Source organism: Tubulanus polymorphus, chromosome 4, assembly GCF_964204645.1.
Source record: "Tubulanus polymorphus chromosome 4, tnTubPoly1.2, whole genome shotgun sequence".
NCBI lineage: Eukaryota > Metazoa > Nemertea > Palaeonemertea > Tubulaniformes > Tubulanidae > Tubulanus > Tubulanus polymorphus.
The window spans coordinates 25,058,271-25,085,327 of NC_134028.1; the positions used below are offsets into that span (position 1 = coordinate 25,058,271).

General features: G+C 39.4%; 5 protein-coding genes across 6 annotated transcripts; 2 read left to right on the plus strand and 3 right to left on the minus strand.

Moving 5' to 3' along the window:
* Positions 1-9,965: 9,965 nt before the first annotated feature.
* LOC141904240 (calcyphosin-like protein) lies at positions 9,966-15,836 on the plus strand. 2 transcript variants are annotated; one of them, XM_074792805.1, is made up of 3 exons: positions 9,966-10,075; positions 12,449-12,814; positions 15,206-15,836. In XM_074792805.1, the coding sequence occupies exons 2-3, from the start codon at positions 12,469-12,471 to the stop codon at positions 15,439-15,441; spliced, it is 582 nt and encodes a 193-aa protein (XP_074648906.1). In that variant the 5' UTR covers positions 9,966-10,075; positions 12,449-12,468; the 3' UTR covers positions 15,442-15,836. The 2 variants fall into 2 exon arrangements, with proteins under 2 accessions (XP_074648906.1, XP_074648905.1); XM_074792804.1 differs by lacking the exon at positions 9,966-10,075 and adding an exon at positions 10,191-10,213.
* Positions 15,837-16,065: 229 nt separating this feature from the next.
* On the minus strand, positions 16,066-17,672 carry LOC141903932 (uncharacterized). Its single transcript, XM_074792321.1, has 4 exons — positions 17,557-17,672; positions 17,144-17,470; positions 16,935-17,056; positions 16,066-16,844 (listed from the first exon to the last, which is right to left on the minus strand). The coding sequence occupies exons 2-4, from the start codon at positions 17,468-17,470 to the stop codon at positions 16,127-16,129; spliced, it is 1,167 nt and encodes a 388-aa protein (XP_074648422.1). The 5' UTR covers positions 17,557-17,672; the 3' UTR covers positions 16,066-16,126.
* A 1,354-nt stretch (positions 17,673-19,026) lies between these two features.
* Positions 19,027-21,167, plus strand: LOC141904603 (uncharacterized). The gene is made up of 6 exons (XM_074793214.1): positions 19,027-19,237; positions 19,337-19,454; positions 19,551-19,677; positions 20,251-20,367; positions 20,733-20,830; positions 21,039-21,167. Exons 1-6 carry the CDS (start codon positions 19,065-19,067, stop codon positions 21,150-21,152), a joined length of 747 nt encoding a protein of 248 aa, XP_074649315.1. The 5' UTR covers positions 19,027-19,064; the 3' UTR covers positions 21,153-21,167.
* A 750-nt stretch (positions 21,168-21,917) lies between these two features.
* Positions 21,918-23,855, minus strand: LOC141904498 (uncharacterized). Its single transcript, XM_074793087.1, has 4 exons — positions 23,838-23,855; positions 22,927-23,265; positions 22,723-22,853; positions 21,918-22,629 (listed from the first exon to the last, which is right to left on the minus strand). The coding sequence occupies exons 1-4, from the start codon at positions 23,853-23,855 to the stop codon at positions 21,918-21,920; spliced, it is 1,200 nt and encodes a 399-aa protein (XP_074649188.1).
* A 571-nt stretch (positions 23,856-24,426) lies between these two features.
* Positions 24,427-26,959, minus strand: LOC141904141 (uncharacterized). Its single transcript, XM_074792664.1, has 6 exons — positions 26,703-26,959; positions 25,919-26,033; positions 25,607-25,724; positions 25,237-25,362; positions 25,046-25,146; positions 24,427-24,562 (listed from the first exon to the last, which is right to left on the minus strand). Exons 1-6 carry the CDS (start codon positions 26,873-26,875, stop codon positions 24,494-24,496), a joined length of 702 nt encoding a protein of 233 aa, XP_074648765.1. The 5' UTR covers positions 26,876-26,959; the 3' UTR covers positions 24,427-24,493.
* Between the last annotated feature and the right edge of the window lie 98 nt (positions 26,960-27,057).

Sequence of the window (27,057 nt, forward strand, 5' to 3'; positions counted from 1 at the left end):
ACTTTTATCTAAAAAAAAATTCCAATAGAATGTGGCATCTTCATTCTTGACATTTCGACGTGTATGGCGAAAGATTTAAGTAATAGTTTCTCATGTAATAAATCATTTTCGCCAACGTTGTTTTGATGTCTGCAGAGCTGGATATCTAATTTATTCATGAATATCTTTCTTCTCGACGTCCCCGGTTTTTTGTCGTCCTCATAAATCATCTTGAAGATCCATTTCGAAGTTTTAAGTGTATTGGTTTTGAACGCGGATGCTATATTCAATACGTCAGATGTATGTGTAGGTTGGCCTTAAGTTTTACAACTTAATAGTTCAACTTTTTAATAACTATATGTAGCATGACTCTTTCGACAAATGTCCGTGTGTCTTATGGTGGCTGAATCGGGCCTAATCAAAAATAATTCATAATATGACATTCAATATCCATGTTAATCGCCGTATTGATATCAAACTTTCGCCCGAACGCGGCATCAAAACAAACGTTTCGTTAACACCATAAGCGCTATGGTCACCTACGAAGACCCGAGCGCTTTTATGTCGGCGGATCTAACTAGAGTGATAGCTTTTGCCTCTGCGACGTAATGTGATTTAAGCACTCCATCTGCAACCAACGTTGTAAGAGCATTACTGCCTACGTGAGTGACACTTATATCGATACCGTCACAAAAGGCAATAGTAATAGAAACGACCGTAGAACAACTGATTTTTTAAATGGTTTAGCATTCGTTAAAACCTCTATGGACACTATGCAGCAGCATTCTAAATTAACTTATTTGGAAAAGATATATCGCTTAGATAACTGTACAAAAATACTGGGATATTTCTACAGTTATCTAAGCGATATATCTTTTCCTCATATCGGAGTTTAACAATAATTTGCTCGTCAAAACCGATAAGAAGCTTCGGCGTCGGCAAAAGCCAAGAAAGGAGAGAATTCCGTCATCTATTTCGAGAACATATTCTATAAAGATATTTCATGAAACCTGATGTTTATTTTTTAACTAATACAATGAGTGGCATTTTTTTCGATCACATTTAGCAATTAATGAAATTGCTGAAATACATAAACTGGATCCGGTTCCGAAGTTCGAGAGAAGACACAAAAACTTAACTATTGAACTGGGTCCTGGTGAGTAAATGTCGGCGTTAGTTACGACGAGGCCGCAGTGGGACTATCGTCATAAATACGCAACTGCCGTTCGCCATGTGCGCTTAAAAATGCAATAATAAGTAAACGTTCGCGAAGCTTCTCTTCTTCCAAAGTATACAAAAACAAAACGTCAGTACTGTTTCTCCTCTTATGGTATATCGTCGTTCATCAAACATTATGCATCTTATCGTCGGCGGCCCATTCCCAGATACCTATAGAAATCCAGTGTTTTCCCGTAACCTGGCGAGTCGGAGTCACCTGGAAAGGAAAAAAATATCAAATTTGGTTGTTTCTGAAAACATTTATTTCTACCATTAAAGCTTCACGAATCATAATTTCAAATTAAAAAATAGCCGCAAAGCAGCGATACCGGTTTCGACCGGTGTTATCATATGAGGCGTGACGATGCATAGGTTTGGATGTGACAGATTCACAATTTTAATTTCCGTTAGGTGGCAAGCTAGTCTTGCTTGGCTGCGCAAACTTCATTCGCACACACGCTCTAGAGCTGTCTCACAGTCGTTTAAATGCCCAAACACTCGATCAAAAATCAGATGAAAATGAACAAAAAACAAAGAGAGGAGCTTTAACGTTTTACAAAAAGATATGCCCAAGCGAAATCAAATTTCTTGAAAGGAAGTGTACAAATATATCAGTCTTATCAGTTCATGGCTATGTTGAAGTAGCGCCACCTAGGGGTCAACACATGTACTTGATATGTGAATCCATATGGCCTACTACGTACGAGATACTGATGCACCAAGTTATGTCAAAATAGCTATGGGGAAACGAAGTACCCTGGTGGCAATTGTATTAACTAATTATGGCGGTTGGCGTATATTGCGCACCGTGTTTTCTGATATATGAGGCTAAGTTTTCATTCAGTCTAAAAACTTAATCCAAAAAAGAACATGCATATTTTCATTCTTGTGTAAAGACGATCCTACCGTTCTGTTCTAGCATGTATCGCTTGACATTTCGTAGAAACCGATATCTATCGATCATGTCGGCCATTTCATTGCGATCTGACGTCTGAAAATATAATTAAAACTGCATTAAAAAGAATCGCCCGGATCCGATCCTTTCATCGCGGACAAAAATGCGTAGAACGAGCAATTTCTCTTTTGATCGTCGCGTTTCGCGATTAGTGGATATTCAAATGGTCGTCACACGACAATGCGAAAACGAGAAAATCGAAGATTCCAGCGCGGATAGAACCGGCGGCTATAGTTTTTCAATGGTTTATGTGGTACATTAGAGAACAGCTCGCGAACATTCTCATTTCGTTGACGATGTTGTCTGATATCGGTAGCATTCACATTTATTCCAGTCAACGCACACCGTAATTTAAAAGGCCACCTGAGATGAACCGTTATATACGGAATTGTAATCAACGGGGTTTTATGACATCTTCCGCCCGGCTCGTGTTTTGACCTTGTGTCTGTTATTTATCCAGATATACAAAATTGCAATACCGATACGCACGCCTTTTTCTCCCAATTTACTTTTAAAGGGGTTTCGCATTTTAAGGGGATTCTCTGCCTTAATTCTTGGATCGGCTGTCGTGAAGAGACTAGATTTCTCTTTCAGTTAGATTTTTGATAATATTCATTCGCTAGATTTGTTTTCGCCAGCCGGTTTGTGCTTTTTGTGTATCTGATGTCCGTCAGCGGCAACTGCGGTCAACATACGGTTTATCATATCGAGTCGTCGGTGATTCGTCGACGTGTATCTGTATAGCAATTATCAGCACAGTAACACTGCGATGTTCTAAGGCGAAAATCGTATTAACCTGTCTCGATTAAGAGAAAGTTAGTGCAGCATTTCATCGTGTTATCCGATCGGGTATAAGCCGGTGAATTAGCTATATTTCCGACTCGGATAACAACGCCTCGGGGACAGGCACAGTTCCGCGTGCGGTTTCACCCCCGATGAGATTCGTCGTAATGGGGGACCTCCGACGCTTCTGCGGCAAGCGAGGATCCGCCAGGTTCGCCAGTATGTAACTACGCGTTGAATATCTTCCACATGTCAATTAAATATGAGTGATGAACTTTTCTCATAAATAGATGATTATCATTGATAATCATACCGGTATCTGAGTAAAGAAATGAATTTAAAGTACATTTGGAGAGTCATGTGATAATGTATGGATTGAGTAGCGTGAAAATTCAGTTTAATGAACTAATCTTGACAACGTGACGACTGTGTGTTCCATCCGGCGGTTAACTTGCTGTTGCACTTCCTCATTTGAATGGGATACCGACAACGTGTGGCTTGTGAAATTCCACCTGATTCTGCCAGGTTTGCCAGTGAACTGTCCGGCGCTATTTTCATCTCAAATAATACTCCGAATTCTACGCGGGAATTAACTCGCAAAATTAACAAGAGTTTTACCTAGATGCGCAATTTGATCTCTCCAGTCCGTGGCGACGGTTAATCCGGTGTGCGGGTACCCCCCGTTATAGCAGAATCGCTTCTTCTCATCTGCATCCTCCCTCGCCAGGGATGCCACCAGGTTCGAATACCTGGGGGAGGATGCCTCTTCTGCGAGTACATTTAAATGTGTCAGGAGATTCTAATAAGTTCGAAAATGAAAAATAGCATCTACCATTTCAGGAAATATGACTATCCCCGAAGACGCCATCGATTTGACGAGTAATTCAATTCATTAGCAATTAGTGCAGTAAGAAAACCAAACCTTTAAGTCATTTTATTAGTATTCGCTGGGTAGTTAATAAAGATGTCATATGGGAATTTAATGGTTGTAGCTGCCATCATTTCTGACCGGAACTATATAACACGCAGTCAGGACGCCGCCATCCTTACAAATACTCGCTGATCGTCAACGTTATTTCTGAGATCTTAATACGCGGAATAATCCAATCGGAACTCACAGAAATACTTGACCGTTATTTCACAAAATTCGTCATTTTTATCTCGGTCCCGACGGCGGCGTTCACACGATGATAGAAACACTGAAAAATTGTTTTTCGCAAAATTAATGCGCTTAATTACTACCGCACTGAAAACTATCGTAAAAGGCTGGTTTTTCTATACGCACAAACACACAATATAACCTCGGTCTTAATTAAATTCTCGAATATGCGCGCTCTATATCGATCGATCCAGTTCTAATTGACGACAATGTGACGTTGACTGCGCCAATCCAACGAAATGGATTCTCGAGTTTCTTTCTGCGGGGACGTGAAATAAAACACCGAGGAATGCGAGGAATATACAACAGCAACTGGTGAAGTTCCCATTAGATATCTTCACGAACACGAACCCGCGCGCCTCTTGCCAACATTGTTCAAAACTCCCTGTGCTGGAGACGACGACAACTTGAATCGTCCTATAGGTCTTGCAGCCATGTTCTTTTCGATTTATCTACGCCGTGGTCAATCAGTGATTGACATGACTAACTCTCGAGGCTTGTATAGATCCCCGGGACCTACAGATAACGAGTCACTCTCCGCTTTTACATACCGGGAAATGAACATCTCACTGCAGCATTCTGTTACGCATATTTTCACCGTGCTTTTCTTCGGCAAAATCTAATTCATCGAAATACAATCGAGATACAAAAAATGCAATTCAACCCGCGTGTCCAATGTAACCCGATGAATACTCGGAAATTTCGATTTCCTTCAGGCATTTAGAACCGCGATGAGACTATACGCGAACAAGGCCTATCGTATATTCGCATTGATACACCTGAGGGTGAATTACGTATCATATTCAGCGAGCATAATCATATCACAGAATGAAACCTTTATAGCAATATCGGTACGCCGATGAATTTACCGAGGTGAGGGTTGATCCCGAGTTCATTGCGTGGAAACCTCCACGATGTCGGGGTATTATCGGTATCGACTACATCGCGTAATGATAGTTAGTCGGACTAATGCACATTTCTTGTTACAGAACCGGGGAAGGTCCCTTCTCCGATGAAATTTCAGATCTAAAAGCGACACTTGGCTTTGCTTTGCTTATGAATACAAAATAGATCGATGGAGTTTTAGACGGAATTCATTGTAAAGACTTGTAACTGATATCGCAGTTATTGCAGTGGTTCAGTGTGACCTTCAGGAAAAATTTTCATGTGTTTCTTAAGGTTGGTGACGAACTACATTTAACTCCTCAGTAAAACCTAACTGATAACTCTGGAAGCAAGCACTGTTTTCCCAGTCATGACTCGACATCAGGATCTTAGGTCTGTTGGGCGCGGGGTGATTATGGCGGCCCCAAAATTTTGCAGACCAAACATTGTGAAAGATTTTGTGTACAGCAAAAATACTCTTGGATTACACTTCATTTTCAGCGTTTCCGAGGGGTGGGGGCCTACCGCAAGTCGCTTGCGGTATATGCTACGCGCGCTGTTTTTTTTAATTACAATACAAAAGTCTGAATCTGCATCATTCTCGCACATGCGATCGATTGGCTCAATAACCGATTGGATTCAGATAAAAACCCACAAACTTGACGAGATGATAACTATGAGAACTGTTTTCCTGAAGTTTCGGAAATATTTCTTCTTCCGTCTTCAGAGATTTATTCGAAGTATTCCCAATGAATCGCCGACGAAACCATACGATACGGTTATCACGCGAGCAATATCGTGATTTTGAAATTGATCTAGCGGCATCTCCGCTTACCGCGATGACTAGCACTCTCTGTAATCGAGCACGCGAACCGCCGGCCTCGTTACATCACGACGAGACCGTCATCGACGAAAACGACAATTAAGTTACTTCGTATAACAATAATTACGCGGTGTCCGCTTTATCGGCATTTTATTTCGAGCGCCCGGGCGATTGGGAAAAATGACACATGCTTCCGTGCTAATATAATTAACTTCGTTCGCCAAAACCAATAAAGCCAATTTATCAAGACGCCTTCGCGTTATGTATATATGTATGTATATACTTATATGTTTGACGTGGTGGCGCATTAAGAACTCGGCGAGGCTATTATGGTCTTTCATCGGTTCAACTACTCTCAGTACGCAGCCGATGCGGGAGTGAGAGGGATCCCTACGTGTCGCCGCCTCGCTCCTCGCGCTGACGTCTCAGATATGTAGGGTCCGCACTTCACGAGTCTATGATAATATGTGGCCATCAATCTACGCGGTATTAATTCTCGGCGTTATATTGCATTCGATGAAAAGTGCATGCAGTAGACTTTTTCCGATTAGAAAACATATACACATACGGCAAGCAAGGCACACACATCATTACTGCCGCGAGAGACGATGAAAAATTCGCTGCTTACGTGTCGACCTAACGTATATATCTCTAGTTTATTGGACGCGATATTGCGCGAATATAATTCCTATGAAAAAGCGGTTGTTTCGTATATTGAGACCGGTGAATTATGGCTGCTCCCGTAATACCAGCACACGTTTAACGCTCGTTAATTAGCGTCCTACAGGCTTTCTTAGGACGACGAAAGAATATATCGAATAGCTACGCTTTATCAGTCATTTCTGGGCGATCAATCGATTGATCGTCGCGTACAGTTCGGGTAGGGAGTTCCGTGTGCCGGTGAAACCTCGTTAAAACCACATCGGATACAACGATTTATCGGTCATTAAAAATTTCATCCTAAATACGATAATTCTTATGATTTCACTTCACTTCAATTGGTAAAACGTTTGCATCCAAGGTCACTGTCTCAAAACAAAAAACAATGCCATGAGTTCATCTACCAAAGCTGAATGAAAACACACTCTTCCTATTTCCAACTGATAAAACTGAAATCGCCTCATTTAGCAACTGCCCCAACAAGTCGAGCACTGGCGGGGATGACATAATCAATGATAGTCTACCTAAAAATAACTTTCAAACTGAACAATATTGTTCCACTAATTTCTAACAAATCTCATCCCCTTCCTGGTGTTTTCCCAGATTCCATGGAACTTGCTAAGATTATACCAATCCACAAGCAAAATGATAAATTAGATTTCACTAACTATCGACCTTACTTCTGGTTTTATCTAAGATACTATCTAACGTAAACTATACTCAAACGACTATATTCTCTCTTTTAAAAGAACGATGTACGTAAAACCATTTCATCTTAATTCGAAAACCATTCGTTCAAATTAAGACTAAAGGACTGTTTAATCCCAACGGTAGTTAATTCGATGCGATTTACACGGACTGATATCCAACATAAAGGCACTTAGTAAATTGAATAGGAAATTTAGAAAATTGATATTTTCTACTCCATTTCAGAGATATTTCTTCGTCATTCGTTGTTTACCAATTGAATATATCGGCGGACCGAATTCCCGGGCGATCAAACACACAAATTGATGATATTTTCTCGGATAATTGCGTTCATCTTCTGAATAAAACATTTTATTACGTATCCGTCTTCTAGAAACATCGAATAGACGGCGAAGATGACGGCTTTTATAGTTAAACACGACGGCCTTGCGTGGAGGACAAGATCGACTTGTTCCGGCGGAGAAAATTGTATCAAATATTTCGTTATGCGATTTGGATGATATGATGATATGATTTATTTTCAAGTGAAATTTTTACAAAATTAATGAATAAGGAAATGCATTAAAGATGTAATAATATTAAATGAGTATACTAATTATATGAGTATAATAATTAATTTTCAATATAGCTAAAAAACAAGGCTTTTATTTTTCTTCAAAATTCGAAATCTTCGATTAAGGCTTGTATACTTTGGCGCGTAAACCTACGGTTTTCAAAAAAAACTTTTATCTCAATTTAGAAATTCACCATCAGATATTAGTTTGGGTTACTCTGTGTAATTTACTAAAAACACTCCGTAGATGGGCAGAGACTGCCCTAAACGTTAGAACCGTGCTATGCAGTTGGAAAAAATCCAAAATTACGCAGAAAAAACTACTAGAGTATTCGGACGTTTACCCTCAAATTCTACGAGCCATTTAGAAAAACGATATTTTGGAAAATAGCTCGTAGAATTTGAAATATCTGAATCCTCTATTAACTTCGTGATTATGGGTTTTCATAATTCTATTGAATAAGACATGCAACTGCCACTGGAATATCGAATCCCTTCCTTTTTGTATATTAGGAAAACGCTAAATAGTTATAGCATCAAATTAGTCATCACATAAATCTGAGAGAAATTCATCCATATTTAAAGACAAGAAACAACAAAAAACATCGGAAATGAATAATTTTGAGTCTTGAGTTAAGTTTGACTCATGACTGTAAATCCGGGAGTACTTGACTTATTCTTATCGGTTGAAATGGCTTTAAACTTGATCTCCGGAAAAAAAACAATAGTTTCGTTTTCAAATATTCATATTACCTGTACATACGCTTTAATCCCGACAGTGGCCACCATAACTAGAAGTAATATAGCTGCCCGCATTATTGTCATCGATAGTGGTTGTTAGCGATATGGCGATACAGAGAACGATCCTTTATCCGCCGCACGGAACTCGCAGTCGACGTGATGACGATGATGCTCTAGCGTGCGGCTGGTTGCGAACTAGTGGCTGGAATAACAAGAAGGAAGGGGGAGATTTCTACACCGGTGTATCCGAAAGCAAACACGTCGAAAGCCCATATCATCGAATACAAGATTGACGCAAATCTTTTAAGCGACGATATCTTGATTTTATATTTGGTCCTGTAGCAGATACACTGAAAGGCAAGTATACGAAACATTTATCTGTACAAGTAATGGAAATTTAAGCATGAAAATATCGATATGTAACAAAGTACATTCACGGAATCAAATCTTTATGAAACCATAAATATGTAATGGGGAGCTGTAACACAAGTTATCCCGCCAGATGGCGTGGCGAGCACTCGGTCTTGCGTTGTCAAAATTAGTTCATTTTCGATCAACTTTGAACTGTATTTTTAGGCTCGTGAATCCATACATTATCACAGGACCCACCTAAATCTACATGTAATTTACTATCCTACTCAGTGATTGGTATAGTCTTCATAAATAAATGCATTATTCAAAAGAAAAGTCCATGCAACTGAAATGTTGAAGAAATTGAACGCAGAAGACCGATTAACTACTAGCGACACCTGGATTATCCTTCCTTTGCCATACGTGGAATTAGCGTTGGTAGCTATCCATGATATCATCGTAGACAAGATTTATTTCGGTAATTTGGCTGTCTTGGGATAAGCTACGATCCGAAAACATATCTTCTTCGGATCACTATAGCCAATGTATTCAGGTTGTTGTCGCTTGGGTTGTCTTACGGTCGCTTTTACTTTCGATGAACAACGTATTCATCGATCTCTCATCTGCTCGGCGGGAACACCCTCTCGCCTAACGATGACCTGCAGCCGCGGCGAATAGGCCTCTCGAGAATAAACGAAAATGAATATTCATAAATCAGCGCGCTAACGATTCAGAATGAATAAAACATCACCGAGATCAGTTTGCGCCTAATTTTGTTCGCCCGTTTGAAGCGGGCACAAAGGCGATATCTGCATTCAACCCTTTAATCGACGTGTATGGTTTTTCTATGCATGGATTATACCGCAATAATCTATCAATTTACGGCGCAAAGATTGAGCTTTTTTCCGCTCTCTCGCTCAGACTCCTCTTTTTACCCCCTAGCAACGACGTTACCCGACGCTCGTCATAATAGAACCGTGTAACAACGCGACTGACTGCGCGCTATATTTCAATTACTCATACGCGGAATCGACGCCGCGATAAATTCATCATCATCCGTCTGCGTATATTAGATCAATATCCGTCCGCTAGGCGTCGTCGGTATAATGCGTATATAATGATAGGAGTAATGTTAGTTGTGCCGGAAGCATCTTCGAAATCTGATCGGCTGTTTGGGCTGTTCGAGGAATGTCGAGAGTGCGGAATCGTATCGCCGCGCTAAGCTTGTAAATCGCAGTGTACCGAACACCTGACTGATAGGTAACTATGAATTATCGTGTTGTGTGTTGTGTTGTGCCTGTTGAGAATATATATCTCGTTAAGTAGTTACTTCGTCGGTGTTCAATTTCACAACAATTTTACGGGAATCCTTACCGGCCAGTGCGGGCTCGTATCGAGGTAGGTTGTTTGCTTCGTTGGTCTTTTACAGACAAGTGACGAGTTAATGAATAAAACCCACAATTGAAGAAATTGCACGGATTTCGACTCAAATCCCGTATGAGCCATTTTCATAAACGTCAAGATCCGTACAGTTTTTGTTCGTCAAAAGGTTTTACGGTTTACAAATTAACTGTATATCAGCAATAATAATGTATATCAGCATTTCAAGATTATTTTACATTGTTTGTCTTTTTCATTGATTGTTTATATAAACATAGAATGATGTCTGGTAGATTGTTACTGGGATAAAACTAAAATCGTTGCTGGAGTAAATTCAGATTTTTCGACCGAGCTACAGATCGATAGATTTGGCTTTTCCAATATTTAGATAACGTCCTGTGAACGCGCCTTGAACACCAATAAACTCGATTTACACAGTGAAGATGCCGCTGTTCGAACAGTATCGATTAAATTAGAATAATATCTAACATCGACGTCATAAAACGAGAAAAGCATGATTCATTGTTGAATACATTTTTCTATGATTTCTGCTTTTATGTCTTTATTTTAAACTATGTCCATAAGAATAACGATAGAAAAATTGGCACTTTTTTGTCATTTTTCTGAATGTTCATGATCCCGAGGATATAGTCAAATACCAAGCTATATGATGAAGCGCATGCAGGTATGATAAGCTCCCTGGGGCCAGTTTTGTAGACCACGGATTTAAGTTTATACCACACTCTACAAAACCGGTCCCTGTACTAATAAAGCCACAAAAAGTCGACCTTTCTCGGTTAAGTCAGTCCTACCAACTCCCCATTGCGTTGGGCCTTTATCTATTTCATCGAGGTTACATAAGATTTTCATAAATAATCACACGACTTTTTGCCGGTAGCGAGTAGGTGGAGTCAAGCGATGTCAAGGTGGTTTGGTTCAGACGTGCGTGTGATATCAGTCGGGCGTGTACTGATGCCTCCAGCAAATAGTATGTGGCTACAAAACTGAAAATAAATATGAATTGTTTTCTCAGGAGATCAATTTCAACGAGACGCAGGTTGGTCTTTTTATGAACACACGGGGAACATTATACATTACTAACTGCTGGGTATGTTTTGTAGTCATGCAGTTTTTAGCATTCCCGACGTTAGTTTTGAAATTGCTGGCCCCACAACGGATAAAATTGATTGCGTTGAATGTTTTTCTTGTTTTCATTGCTATGAGAAAATATATCATTCGCCATCCAATTCATTTGAAAGCTCCTCAATTAAAAATGATTACTATAACTGTAAGATTGATGACAGTTATTAGTTTTATTGTCTCTCTTCATTGGAAAGTGTATCTACATTGACTTAGAAATGAAAATTCAAAATAGACGAAATCACATATTGGCGCCGAATTAACATTTATTCAAAATTATCAACATCGAAAGTTGAGGTTGAAGATTGGTTTATTTGAAAACACGAATAAACCAATATAAGCAAAACGCATATTGCACGTATTTCTAATGGAAAGATGTTATGATATATGATTTCCGATGTATGAACATGAACAATGGACACCGATCACAAAGGCTTAAAAACGACAGGGAAACGATAACTTGTAGACGAGTTCAGTATCACGATAAATGTTGTTAGATCTTACTCGAAACACAACGTGAAATAAACAGCGTTTTCGGCAAAATTTCTAGACGCTTTGCAACCAATGAACCTAGTGACCTGCATGTTGGCTATAATTACGTATAGATAAGAAGGCTAGAATAAAGTGATACCTTGTTTCTCGTTATCGGCCAGGTCCTTTTGTAAACTGCAATAAAATTATTACTTTTCACTGTCGGCACTGTTATTGTTGATCTTAAAATAGGGATTGTCCCTGTAATTTATTTGGTTGGTAAAATTCGTTCGATCTTTTGATTGGGCCAACACACCTGCCGGGAGCGAAACAGGGGGTTTGATTTTGAAATCGGAAATATAGTGTTAGCTTGATCATGATTTTGAAAAAAGTACAGGGAAGATATAGGCGACCGGTCGGCATAAAGGTATCAATTTTAGCCTTCACCATAAACTCAAAGCCAAACAATCATGTAAAGGGTTTTTTCGCGGATGCGTCTGAGGGACATGATCATAGAATATTCAGTTCAAAACGATTTCTCTGCGACTTTTTACTTTTTCCAGGATTAAGAAAACCCGGTTTAATTCTTACAAAGCACCAAAAAGAATTTTATGTATTACATTTATCTTATCATCATTGTAGTTTTTGACGTTGAAAACACCATGGCACCTATCGATGTGCTACGCTTCGAATGTCTCGAAAGAGGCGTGAACGGAATCAAGGCGCTGGGAGCTTTGTTTCGTGGACTAGATCGCGACTTCTCATTGGTACTGACCTGGGATGAATTCTACGCGGGGCTAAAGAAATTCGGTGTCAGAATGGACGACTCCGACATGAGATCGTTGTTCATAATGCTCGACAAAGACAACAGCGGTAGCATCGATTTCGCCGAATTTCTGGAGAAACTGCGTCCGAAAATGACACCCAACAGAATCAGCGTTATCAACGAGGTATTCGACAAGTTGGACACTAGTGGAGACGGTCTTCTGCAAACTGATGATTTAAAGGGTATGTATCCAGAGACCTGTTGCATTTGAGATATATGTTTCAGGTAATTTTGGGTCTGTATAGATTCTAACAACTTAAGACAACCAGTCTAAGCTCATTCTGGTTCTTTTCCCAATCTAACTACTTAAGATTAGTCTAAGGTTATGTTCTATAAGTCAATGGAACGATGTAAGACCAGTCTAAGCTCAATTTAGTTCTAAAGCCAAACTAACCGCTGAAGACTAGTCTAGCCTCATCTTTGATCTCCATTTGATCAAACATTTCAGTTTCATCACATCTCGGTTGTGTAGTCAATCTAACAACTTACAACTAGTCGTGGTTAAATACCACTTTTGGATAATGCTGCAAGATTGTGTAACTGGGGGGCCTATATGAGACAATGCCGATAGGAATTTAAACAATGCGTCAAACTTTCCACGATATATTGTTTCATGATAGCGAGTAAAGACCCTGCAGTGAAGTGAACGATAAAATTCGAATCTATTCGAGCAACTGAATCGTTTAAATGATACACACAAGCATTACAACGTATATAGTAAGGCGTGGTAGCGAAATGTTAGCTACTAATGGATAGGCATTTGCTGTATGCAGAGAAAATCAAAGCCGGGTGTCTTTGGTGTATCCTCATGAAATCGATACGAGTTTCCTGTTTTCGGTATGTCGTTGAAAAGAAGGTCGCGTCGTCGTCTTTGCGGAGATTCAATGATAAAAATATCGCATCTTAACCGTCGTCGCTAATGAGAAATTTCGAATACCGCTGAAAGGATATTCCGGAGTTTTACATTTCGTCGATATGGATCGGGTTACGTAGACCTGGCTATTGTTTCAGCGAGATAGAATTACGTGGAAGTAACTCAAACCCCGCTTAACCAAAAAACATTGTAATATCAGGTTACTACGCTTAAGATTGGCAGTTTATTTTATTAGTTCTTAGATTTGATATTTTTTTTAGTTATCAATAATTTCGTCTTACGTTTTGCGAAATTCGGATCGATAATTTAGAATCAATGAAATAAAATTAAAATTCAATGAAATTATTTTATGCACATGGTGGGATAACATAAGGATAGAAATCTACATGTTTTCTAGTGGTACTGACGAACATGTCGACGTTATTCTGTTTTAGGAATTCATTGCGATTTATTTCTGTAATCTTCATCGGTCGCGGCTTTGTAATTCTTTTGATGAATTAGGGATTATCGCTCTTATTTTGCTGATTGGTAAAGATTTGGATTGACTTACTTTGTACTGATGCCGATAGGCTATACGCGAAGAAAACTCGTACATTTGTATCGACCCGTCTAAAAGTCGATTAACAACCGCGAAAAATTACTGCTTCCCTCTTGATCTGATTTCAACGTGCAATATCGATCCATCCCCGAGATGTAACGTTGTTGTTAAACGTTAGACAGTCAATGATCCGCCAGATAATAACGTGAATCCCAGCTTCAGCTGGTAATTACCTGAATTCTATGTAAACGTTGCCACTCGTTCTCAATCGTATTTAGAAAATTATACCACAAATCGAGCGTTACCTTACGATGCGTTCTTGAAATGTGCGTTTAGAGTGCTACAGCCAGGTCACGGTGGCTGATTCGAGCCACAAAAAAAAGTTTTAACGCCACGTTAAAATCAGGTTTTCACTTTAACGTGGTATTTTGAGAATAAGAAATTATCAGTGATTTTGTTCGAGAGAGACATCAGAGCCTATGGTTCAACAGTTGAGCTTTACTTAAAATCAGTTCACTATTTATGTCTTAACCCCAAACGAAAGTACCATCCATGTAACGGGGTCCGGAACTAATTGATATTACATTGGAATAGAGAAAGATTTGGGGATTCGAGTTCGGTGATATCCGAGCTTACAGTATTCTAACGGTATGGGACACGTTATAGCCGATGGCGTGCGCAAAGCTTTAAAATCCGACACACTCGGTATATTTACATTACATTATTCAACTACTTCCCTCTAATGAAAATTAAAACCATCATTTCCACTTGAATCGCACGAGACAAAGTGAGGACAATATGAATTATTCAACCTAACGATGGAAATGATACAAATAATGTTGCAATAACTCAGCCCGCGATCAGTAGGTTCACGCAAATATGTAAATACGTTTAAAAATAACTGAAAGTGCATTTAGGCGTTCCTAAAAAATATCTGAGTCATACCAGGTATCATTGAGCATTATCTAGGCACCCCTGTCTGCCTATTTGCTCTCTTGATTTTTTTCATAACATGAAATGCCTGTTCGGCGCTTTGTAAATAATGAAAAGTATTTCGCTTAACGTTTTAAGTTAGTACGAATAAAAAACCTAGACACTTGATACATAGATATCCAAACAATATTGCAACTAATCATTCATGATTGTTTTCTACTCGTCTAGGCGTTTTCACCGGGCAGGTTTACAGCCATCCGAAATACCGATCGGGCGAATGGAGCGAAGAGCAAGTATTGGTCAGTTTTTTGAAGACATTCGACACGCCGAACGATCCAGACGGTGTCGTCACTCGCGAGGAGTTCATGAACTACTACGCCGGCGTCAGTTCGACGATCGACGATGATGTCTATTTCGATTTGATGATGCGCCAATGTTGGGGTCTACCTCAGAAGAGGACATAGCGGCGAGAGAATTTTAGCCAATATATTCGAAAATTAGACTAAAATACAATATATACCTTGTTTCGCCGGGTTGATTATGACAACTTACTGAACAAAAATGAGAAACAAGGTGCCATAGGCCTATTTTCACCAGTCTCAATGTATTTTCATCATGAATGTAAGCAACCTTGACAGGAATGCTCATTTAGAAAAGGTTGAATGGCGATTCGTAAATTGCGTGATTGTTAAGTTTAATTGTGTTCTAGCAGTGATGTTAATTGTTAGGGTGAATTATTGTGGATCGTTTGGGTGAATTATTGTGGATCATTTTCATGCGTTTTTATCTAAGTATGAACAAATAATAAACAGATGTGCTTTAAACGTGATAGATGTTACAGATCAAAATGTATGCACGACTTCAGATATGGAAAACAATTAAAAGCAATTATTCTTAAGAAAATCGTTTACGCGGTATTTGCTGATTGGAGCCGAAAAAAATAGTCGATGTTGGTAGGACCAGTGAATGACCAGTCAATGTTGGTAGGAATCCTCGATGACGTAATAAATCAGCCATAAGAATCCTCGATAGCAAAAAAGGGAAAAAGAAAAGAACCATTGAAACGATTAAATCTTATGTATGAAAAGTTTTAATTAGAACGTAGTAATTGATATTACAACTAATTATAAATGAATTGAACGTCGCCGTCTATTTCTTATTAACGGTACCAACTCCGTCTTGAAAACATCTCTTGAAATCAGCGACAATGGTGTAAGGGTTCAACGCCTTCTTACCATCGAGTTGTCTGATGCATTCATTCGTCGATCTCGAGCAGCGACCTGGGTTGTACTTAGCGGTGTAAGAAGAGAAATGTGTGACGCCGTAAGTTTTCAGGCTTAGATTGACGACACCCCTCTCTTTGTACCTGGCTTCGTCATCGCAACGAATATCGTATTCAACATTCACACTCTTGTTGTTTATTCTGTACTCTCTGACGTCAGCCATTATCAAAGCAGCGCCGGGGCCGGTGAACGTAACTTCCGTCGCGGCGGTACCCTCCCTGCCGACAGATGTCGCTTTCTCGTAGGAACTTCCCCATGTCGTAGACCCGCCAAACGACTGCGACACTCGGAATGACTCGGAGCCACCCGTACCCAGGAATGTAACTGAAGTCTCAGCTGAAACCGATAGAGTTGTCTCAAAAGTGAATGATTTCTCTTTCGAAGTAGTGAATGAACTGGTCTCGACAACCCTATCGGTTCCGCCAAGATTCAACATGAATGAATGACCAGTCGCACAACCCTGAGTTGTAGCAATACCGACAACTCGTGTGCCGGTATGTGTTGATTGTAACTGGTCGAGAATTTTCATACCGACGGCTTTACAAACAGCAAAACGACACATTCTAAACTTGAACAATCGATCCCTGAAATTATGAAGCAATATATAAACATTTGGTTCTTCATTGAATTCTAATTCTCTGATTTTAAATTTTGGTCACAAATTTGATACTTACTCTTTTCCGTTATCGTGTTTACTGTACATGCCGACCATTGCTTGTCCAGCCGGGAATCGGTAGTCAATTTGATTGTCCCAGAAGTCAGTCCAGTAACATGACAGTCCGGGTTTGGTCACCAACTGCATAAAGATAAAAATTGATTAATTTGAGTCTGAACCGAAATCTAGAAATGGGAAAACTTGGTAATGGGAATTCAGTGAACTTGCTTTGCAACAACGCAACTTCCATCGTCTGTCCTCTTTTTCGTTATCGTGGTAACTTTTGAACCCGGTGACTATGCCGTTATGAGGACACACGAAGCTTACAACTCGATCCCCATCATTCAGGTAACCAGTCCAACTGCAATCAGTTCCGACGTATCCCGGTCGGCAGTTCATGTCGAACAGTCGATCTTCGCGATCATTATTAAACCACTGAATGTGTTGATTATTAGGACACTTGAAATTAAGCCGTTGGTCCCATTGGTTTTTCCAGGCCACAGAAATGCGACATATCCCGAGTAAGGACATTACAACCACGAGTAAACCGGTCATCTGAAAAATAGCAGAATAAAGTTCATCAAACGGGAAAAACGTACAATAAAACTTTATCGAACACAAAACCATCGTGAACGCGTTACCTTCAACAAGTTTTTCAACTTCGGAAATTCGAGTCCGTTAGAACAAGACAGCGACGTTCAAACAACGAGTGAATCGATTCTCAAGATTCGTTGTCTTTATAAAAGACCTGACTGGTCACATGGTTGACTGGTGTATTTTCAGTCGATCAATGAAAGCCCGGTATCGGCGTGGCGTGTACGTATAATGTTACACTCGGTTCGATTAGAATTTAGGATCATTTGATCGATGCTGTTGTTTGAACTGTAAAGGAATTCAATCGTTACGGTCATTTCAACTACCCCTAATGCTTTCGTCAATAGAATATTCATGCTCAAGCTACGAAGCGGTTTCACGCCTTAAGAGTGCATTATCGCGTTGAAGCCCATCGGGTCAAATTTCGCGTAAAAGCTTTATCCGTTAAATTTTTGGTTCAGTTACTTTTTATTTTCAATGCCAGCGACATCAAACTTTAATTTTTTCCTGATATCCGAGCCTGAACGACAAATATGTGTCTCTTATCTAGCTTTGGGTCTATCCCTTCATTTGTTTATGCTTGAATGAATCAAAAACAAACCAATCTGTTGATCTCGAACCGCATCAAAATAAATGCCCTGGAAAAAGGATTTGAACTGTTGAAGAATTATCACATTGAGCCAGATTTCACTGAATTTGTCGAATGTTTTAAATGCGCCCCTATCAGATAACTAATGCTTATCTTAAGAAATCCAACATTGAGACATATTCTCAGTCGTCAGCGTGAATGAAATCGATGATTGTTGCTTCATGAACCTCATTCATCTTAGTCAGTTTTCCTATCCTCAGAATACAAAATGTACAGGGTATAGCATAGTATTTTTACCTTTGAAACTGCAAAAGTATAACCGATGTTTTGAATAGTAAAGTTTTGAATTGTGATCACAAAATGGTAACTTTTCAAACGAGGTGTTTTGAGAAAAGCAGTTACGGTAAGATTTACTATCACAAAGTGACTATTTACCAATGGGTGATTTTATAATTTAGTTGATTTTACTCATAGTGCGCGCTATCGAAACCAGGTGGTCACTTTTTAGCGTAGTAGATTCTTTCAAACAGCAACTATTAAAAACCACCCGAATTTAAAGGTAGACTATCTCAGAGTGACTGCTTTTATGCGTATTCTACTGGAAAAGTAGCCGATACCGTTAACTGTTCATTGTTCTCGAGTGGCTGATAAGTAAAAGTAGACGTTTGAGCCCAAAGTGTGATGGACTTGTTCTTGGATTCAGCTTTCAGTTTTAAGAATTGCGTATTGTTTGTTTTTTATTTTTTGCTCAAATTTGACCTCGACACAGAAAAGAGATACCGCACGTTTTTAAAATGTGAAATTACACAACTGTAGCAAAAAGATAATGGATATTAAAGTTTTATCTGCTCATCCGGTGTAATGATTAATGAACAGGTTAGGTATATAAATAACGACTGGCGCATGCCATACGTACAACTAGGTGCCTCCTGGCTTAATATTTCTATACTTCGTTGAGGAAAGAGAATGATGCTGATATTGTTGTTATCCGCTTCGGTTCTTGTTGGTTCGGTGTTCGCGGCACCGATCGGTAGCGAGTGCGGATGTTTCGGTCCAAACTATGCCGGAAAATTCGATATCAAAATATCTAAGTCACCGATCCAAACGGTAGACTTCACTGACACAAGAATAGCTGGGTTGTAAGTTTCTTTGCAGAATGCATTTGTTTCAACGTATGTTACGACTCTAGGCATTAACGGGTTCGAATCCCTAAATGATACGATTCTATTTTTTCACAGCTTCGATGTTGACATGCTCCACAACACCGTTTTCTTCAACATTTGGAATGCTAACTATTATACTGGTGTAAAATCAGACTTTGCATTTGATTTCACGCTCGATCTACCGAATAAATATGTAAGTCAGGCTTATTGTTGAACTAGGTCCAGTGAAGTAAGTACACTCTGAGCGATTTGACAATTGATGATTTGTGAGTTCGGTTATTTTTTCCAGCATATGCAGCTCGTCCCTGAAGGTGGAAAGGATTGTTTGAATATAGTAGATAAGAGCAAACAGGTCGATTTGTCGAAGTTAAAAAACATCTATGATTTTTCTAACGACAAATCCCGGTGTTTCTTACGTAAGTGAATGTTAATTGATTCATCTCTGTGTCCAGTCTATCCGGTTGTTATTACCGGTATTTAGGATAGAACGTCATTTTAACAATCTTCCTATCAAATTCTTTTTATTTTAGTCCTACTTCGTATTTCTATCACAATTTTTCAACGAAACAAAAACATATTTTTTTCTTTCAATCTAGTCACTCGTAAAAAGTTATGTCCATCTTAATTTTCAATTTCGTAATTTGCAAAATCTTTTTTTTTAAATTTCTCTCATTATTCGAATCAAAATTCATCACAAAATTTCCTGTTATATTTTTTCTGCAATCCTTCTGAGGTTTTATGCGGAAAAACACTCAGATAATAAAAGAATTTTATTTTCATTTTTTGCCCGTTCCTTCCATTTTGAAACGACTATCATAGAAAGAATTCTTTTTCATTTTTCCAATCGAGTCATTGAAAAAATCTGTACTCCAAGTAATTGAAAAATTAGGGTCGAGTTCCGTCGATTATCATGAACCCCGTGCCACCTGACAATCCCTTCAAACGCCACTAGTTTATATCCATCATGAATGGCATATACTCTTATATAGGGAATGGAGTCAAGAACGAAACAGTCGGAGATTCGATCGTGTATGACGTAGATGTGGGAAAGGTGTTCTACGATGCGAAAACCTGTCAAATGACTAAAGCCACGTTCGGTTCTCCAGGTGAGTCAAACGCAACCTTGACATTGATCCCTGTTTTTAAAGATGTACGCAGTTCATTAGTTCACGGTTAGTTTTAGCTCAAGGTCAATATCTTGTTCATTTTCGATTAGTTTGATTCGAATTCATGCGTCGTCTAAATTTGCATTCGTAATCAATTTCATACCATAAATCTAGGGTCAGATTCTAACTCTTCAATTTGTGAACCTAGTTTTGGCAGTTGACAGTTAAGTTTGACTCAGTTGAGTCTGAAATGTGTTCATTTCCGAAAAACCGTTCAAAATACACTAGAACCCAGGATTAAGCCGATGTTGTATTTCTGGGGTTTTCGAGTTAGCACTGACAGTTATTTCTTTATATTGTTTTAGATTCCTCATATTACGTCGAGTTTACGAAAGACAAAAGTGGCAAGAATCCAAAACCAAGTGTTTGCCCTAAAACTGCGATCGGCTATGGAGATGTTGACGTAAGGAGGGTTTTATCAATTAAACCAAGATATATGCAACAAGTGATCCCCCTATAGGACTTCGCAGCAGGCTCCTATACTATACAAACCGTTTATATCAATAAGAGTATAACGTGACACTTTCCGATTTCGGAGGCATTTTTCCAGCGGGATTACGGACTCTAAATCCTAATATCCATATTTCTAATATTCATTCTTCTTTTTCCAGTCTGGGTCAGTGATGAAGATCTTGATGCATCTTGAACCATTCCAGAAAATCGCCGATTCAAAATTAAAGGGTCTTATTGATCTGTCAAAGGCAATAATGCCGTTTTCTAAATAGAATATAATATAAATATATTATATACGGCTAGTTTGTTATATTTCCTTACTCGACTCGACGGTTCTATCGAGATTAGGCATAATGATGGGGATAGATGATAATCAATAACAAAGAAATTCCGAAAACGAATGATTCCTAGTTTAGGAGCTTGGATTTTGATATTTTGATTCCTAGTTTAGGAGCTTGGATTGAAGAATATTTGATCACTTACACTACGGCAATGTACGGGGTTCGAACCCACGACCTGGCTTCCCAGAGCCGAACGCTCTAACCTACCAGCAATAATCTATCTGTTTAGATAATTGCTCGTAGCTCTAACCACTCGGCCACACCGCTCCTCAAGCATCGTGTTAGCATCTTCCATCCGGTTACAACGGAAATTTAAATATTCTTTTGAGATTGTATATTGTTTTCTAATCGCGTGCTTACAAAAGAGCCTTAAGGTTTCGCCTTTTAAACAAAATGTTCTTAATTTGCTGGGATATTGACTGGTTTAGAATATGTATATATCATTTTTCAGGCGGGCTCATTCGATAAAATCATGAACATGGTGGCTCCTTTTAATGTGTAAGCAAATAAATATCTGCCATGGCAAGTCTAGAAGCATTTTCGTCAATAGTACAATCATTTATCCACGTTATCATCGCATTTCGATTCCGTTCAGTGTGAACTTGACAACAGCAACAATAAACATAGTTCACTTATATCATTTATTCAGAGGTAGGAATATGATAAATTGTCGACGAGTGACCTAGACATAGTCCTTTATTTATTGACGGAACCAACTTTGTGGAAACATTCCTTGAAATCAGCGACAATGCTGTAAGGATTCAACGCCTTCTTACCATCGAGTTGTCTGATGCATTCATTGGTCGATCTCGAACAGCGACCTGGGTTGTACGTGCCAGTGTAAGAGGAGAAATGTGTGATGCCGTAAGTTTTCAGGCTAAAGTTGACGACACCCTTCTCTTTGTACCTGGCTCCGTCATCGCAACGAACATCGTATTCAACATTCACACTCTTGGAGTTTATGCTGTACTCTCTGACGTCAGCCATTATCAAAGCAGCGCCGGGGCCGGTGAATGCAACTTCCGTCTCAGTAGTACTCTCCCTGCCGACAGATGTCGCCTTCTCATAGGAGCTTCCCCATGTCGTAGACCCGCCAAACGACTGAGACGCCCCGAATGACACGGAGCCACCCATACCCAGGAATTCAAATGAAGTCTCTGTTGTGACGGACAGCGTCGTTTCGAAGGTAAACGATTTCTCCGATGAAGTAGTGAATGAACTGGTTTCTTCGACGCTATCGGTTCCACCAAGATTCAGCCTGAACAAGTGACCTTTCGAACAGCCTTGAGTTGTAGCAATACCTACAACTCGTGTGCCGGTATGTTTCGGTTTTAATTTGTCGAGAATTTTCATACCGGTGGCTTTACAAACAGCGAAACTACACACTCTAAACTGGAACAATCGATCCCTGAAATGATACAAGATGGATATTTGAAATATAATTTTTCAATCTATTTTACATTTTCATAATCTTTGAATTTGATTGAAACATTAAACTTACTCTCTTCGGTTATCGTGTTTGCTGTACATGCCGACCATTGCTTGTCCAGCTGGGAAAAGGTAGTCAATTTGCTTGTCCCAGTTAGCCAGGTAGCCAGTCCAGTGACATGATAGTCCGGGTTTGGTTACTAACTGTATAAAGATAACGTGAATTGAAATAAGACTCTTGGCGAAAGAAATAGTGAAGCGAATTCTGTGAACTTACGTTGCAACATCGCAACTTCCATCTTCTGTCCTCTCTATAATTATCGTGGTAACTTTGGAACCCGGTAACTATGCCGTTCTGAGGACACACGAAGCTTAAGACTCCATCCCAGTCATTCAGGTAACCAGTCCAACTGCAATCAATTCCGACGTAACCGGATCGACAGCTCATGTCGAACTGTCTATCCTCATAATAATTATCGTGTCGACTCTTAAACCACTGAATGTGTTGATAATTAGGACACTCGAAATTGAGAGGTTGGTCCCAATCGTTTTTCCAGGCCACAGAAATGTGACATATCCCGAGTAAGGATATTACAACCACGAGTAAACCGGTCATCTGAAAACAATAGAATAGACATTATCGGATTAAAGCATGGAATACGAATAAAAGTCAATCGTACAGTGAAACATCGCAGACGCGTTACCTTCAATCAGTTTTGCAACTTTGTTAATTCTACTACTGACACGATGTCTAGATAATGAATGGATAGATTTATATGGTTGGTTCGTGGTACTTTAAATGGGAATTATTAGAATATGACGTCATTGCATTCGACGACCAACTCTTGTGAGTGCAGTGGCATATGTTCCGACTCTTGAAACAGTAAAGGTGACTGAATATGGTGTCGTTGGTTTCAGACAACTTGTGAGTGCAGTGACACATGTTCCTACTCTTGAAATAGTAAAAGGCGACTGAATATGGTGTCATTGGTTTCAGACAACTTGTGAGTGCAGTGACAAATTAATGTTCCTACTCTTGAAATAGTAAAGGTGACTGAATATGGTGTCATTGGTTTCAGACAACTTGTGAGTGCAGTGACACATGTTCCTACTCCTGAATTAGTAAAGGTGACTGAATATGGTGTTTTTGGGATTCAGGCAAATGGCTCATTGAAGAACGTCCCTCACGTCAGCTGAGCTAAGCATATTCCATCCATCAATAAAGTCAGTCGTTCGATGACGTGGACAATATATTCATCGTAATAAACAGTGACATTTTCAGGAAGGTTGACTGTAATTGTCTATGTATCATTACAGAAACGTAAGATGAAGTCTGTTGAATCCTTTTTTGTATTTGTACGACAATGAACGGTTTCTGCTGCTGCAATACCTGTTTTATATAATGATTCACATTGTTATTCTCGTTATCTTCAGTAGTTTGAATTTACTGTCTTGATTTTCTGAAATTGCTTTATCGTTCACGATTCGATGTGTTTCGACTGCTTTACTTAATTATTCGTTGTTTTATAAGACTATATTACAATACACGAATTATACGGGTCGCAACAGGGCGGTGGCCATCGAAGAGTTGCACACAAACAGCCGACAGAGTTTGAACCGATAGCGAATACAACTTACTGCATCACGCCTTTTCCAACTGAGCTACTGAGGCCGCTGTTCTTTATCGCGAATTAATGGCAGGGTTGAGAAATCCATGTGGTGAAAAACGAACCAGATTTTTTGCCGGAATAATACGAATAACTATTAACACAATTAATTAATTACTGTCAAAGCTCGATCACGTTTATTTCTCCATAGATCAGAATTGTTTTAAATTCGTATATTTAAGGTTTTAATTTCGAAAACTCGTTGAGTGGCGCCATCAAGGCAGCGATCTTAGAAATATCTTCGGCCTGAAAGACACGATTATAATACGATGAAATGGAAGTCATTCCTATGGTAAATACTGCAAGGTTGCTTGAAAGGGGGACAACAAATCATAATACGATATCAAACTTAACCAAAATATGCAACGCCATCCTCGCTTGCCGGGGTTTTACTGCCTCCCGTCGAAGCTCACGCCAACACAAACTGGTCCTGGTCGGAGTACCTTCATTGGTCTAATTACACCGGCCTAGATTTGTAGCTGATCGGCGGGAGGCAATCAAACACCAAGCGAGGATCAAGTGACGCATCAAGTGACGACAAAACGCATAGATGCAGTTCCACTAGGAGTTGAAATTTGACCGCCTTGTTATTACGTTATTACAACCAATGCGGATAGATGGCGCATGGGAATAAATTTCTGGCATCATCTATGACACAACGGCGGTAAACGATGTGAATTGATTGAAACATTTAGCGACGATCAACGAAATGAACACGAAAATACTCACGCTTGACTTGGACATATCGATAGCCGGGTTAGGACATACACCAGGTATCGGGCGCGTAACACCAGCCATGGTATCTACTTTCAATGTCAAATCCACCGCGCCTGGAATAATAGTTTGAATATGTTCAAAGTGCCCTTTTCTGTTGGTTTGGTTGGAAATCACCCCGAGATAAGATGCCGTATTCGACTTACCCATGAAAAAGTTCTTAGCTGTAATTGTCTTCAGTTGACAAGTTTGAGCATCGAACGCCATGTCTCCGAGTATGAATGTGTGGTAGGTGATGACGCCGTTAGTTGTCGTGGTTTTAGACATATCACCTGCCAATTGTTGTTTATTATGCGTGATAAATAACAAAAAGTATCAGATAAGTGATAGTAAACTGTGATAGCGGTAGATAGTGCAGAGTTGAGAATCAGAGAACTCGCTGGCGTTTTTCCAATAGTTCATTAGGGTTAGAATTCTGTGAGTGGTTTAGCTGGTTGACCAATACCGAGATTAAGTCTGAATACTAAAATGGCGTCTAAATAATGGGGTGAATCAGAATTATATCATTAAACTTACGAAGAAGACATCTGTTCTTGATACCATTTTCAAAATAGTCATCTAATACTTTGAAGATTCGTGGGGATAGTAGTCCGTTCAAACATTTTCTGTTGCCTCCCGGGATAATCTGTAAATGCTAAAAAAAGGGTCGCAACCGGTCAGTACGTACATGCGTATTGTCAAATCAATCTCCGATAGATTGTTTCCAAAGAAAAATCCATTGAATAAATGTTTGATTTCACAAATTTTCCAAAACGACTGGACAGCTGTTTTGAGCGGCCGAAGATAAAGAGAATTTTCTAAACTCTCAAAAATCACGACAATGCATACGTTTTTCAATAGTTTAATATAGGAATCAAAAGCGAATGTTGTCTTAATTCCTGTCTCGAAGTCAGCGTTCCAAACGTTTGTATGCGATCGTTTATTCGGTAGGTCCAGGTCAAAACTGCAAACATAAAAAGAGAATTAATATTAATTGTCGAATCTGTAATACTTATACTGTTAGCGGTCCGTAACGATAGAATAAAATGATGCGTTTTAAATATCCATTTTGATGGGTATTAAATTAACATAATTTGTTTTTATTCCCAACGAAACACATTCAAGGCCTACAACTAAGATTGAATCTGTCTCTGCAGATACGTGGCTTTCTTCATATAAGGTCTCATCAATAAAGCCAACATAGAATTCTTTTTACAAATACGCACAGAACACAGAAACACGGAATCATTTGATCTCGTAAACATTGTTTCCCGAAACCCGAAACCATGTTTATCGTACACGATACATATGGAAACGCTCGGAAACATGATTCTGTTTCCTGTTCCCGTGTTTCCCGCAGCCAGGGCCAACATCGGTTTTCGTAGCTAGTCGATTAGTGGTCGTAACTAATAATCGAACGTTCTTAGCTCAGTCGTAACGTATTTCACAGTGTCGGCCATCTTGAACCTATATCCAAACTATAGCGACCGTGCTCAATGCCGTGGTCGACTATTTCCGGACCATAGTTCCGACTAACTGACATTCGGTTTCACTTAGTTCGACTATAGTCGACTAACTCCGATAACCGAAGTTGGCCCACGGTGTTCGTTTGGCTTAAGAAAGACATGCTTACAATCCGTTAATCCTAAATTGTTTGATCTCGGGAAGTCTTTTAGCCAGGATACTCGTCGTTTTCATGTCGAACTCCCCGGATATCTTCAACGGAAAGCAGCCGCACTCGTTGTTTGCTGGTGCCGCCGAGATCAAACCGACCAGAAAACTAAAAAGCATAATCATCACCGCCATACTGAGGTATTCGAACGATCAGCAGAATTGTAGATATCTAGACACCGAAACTAATTGTAACAGGATTTGATTATGGAAACAAAACACACGCTGTTTTATATAGTTACTGTGTAATCATATCATTCTGGTTAAACATAGCGCAGATAAACAACAGTTTGTTCAGTTGTATAATTTCGCATCAC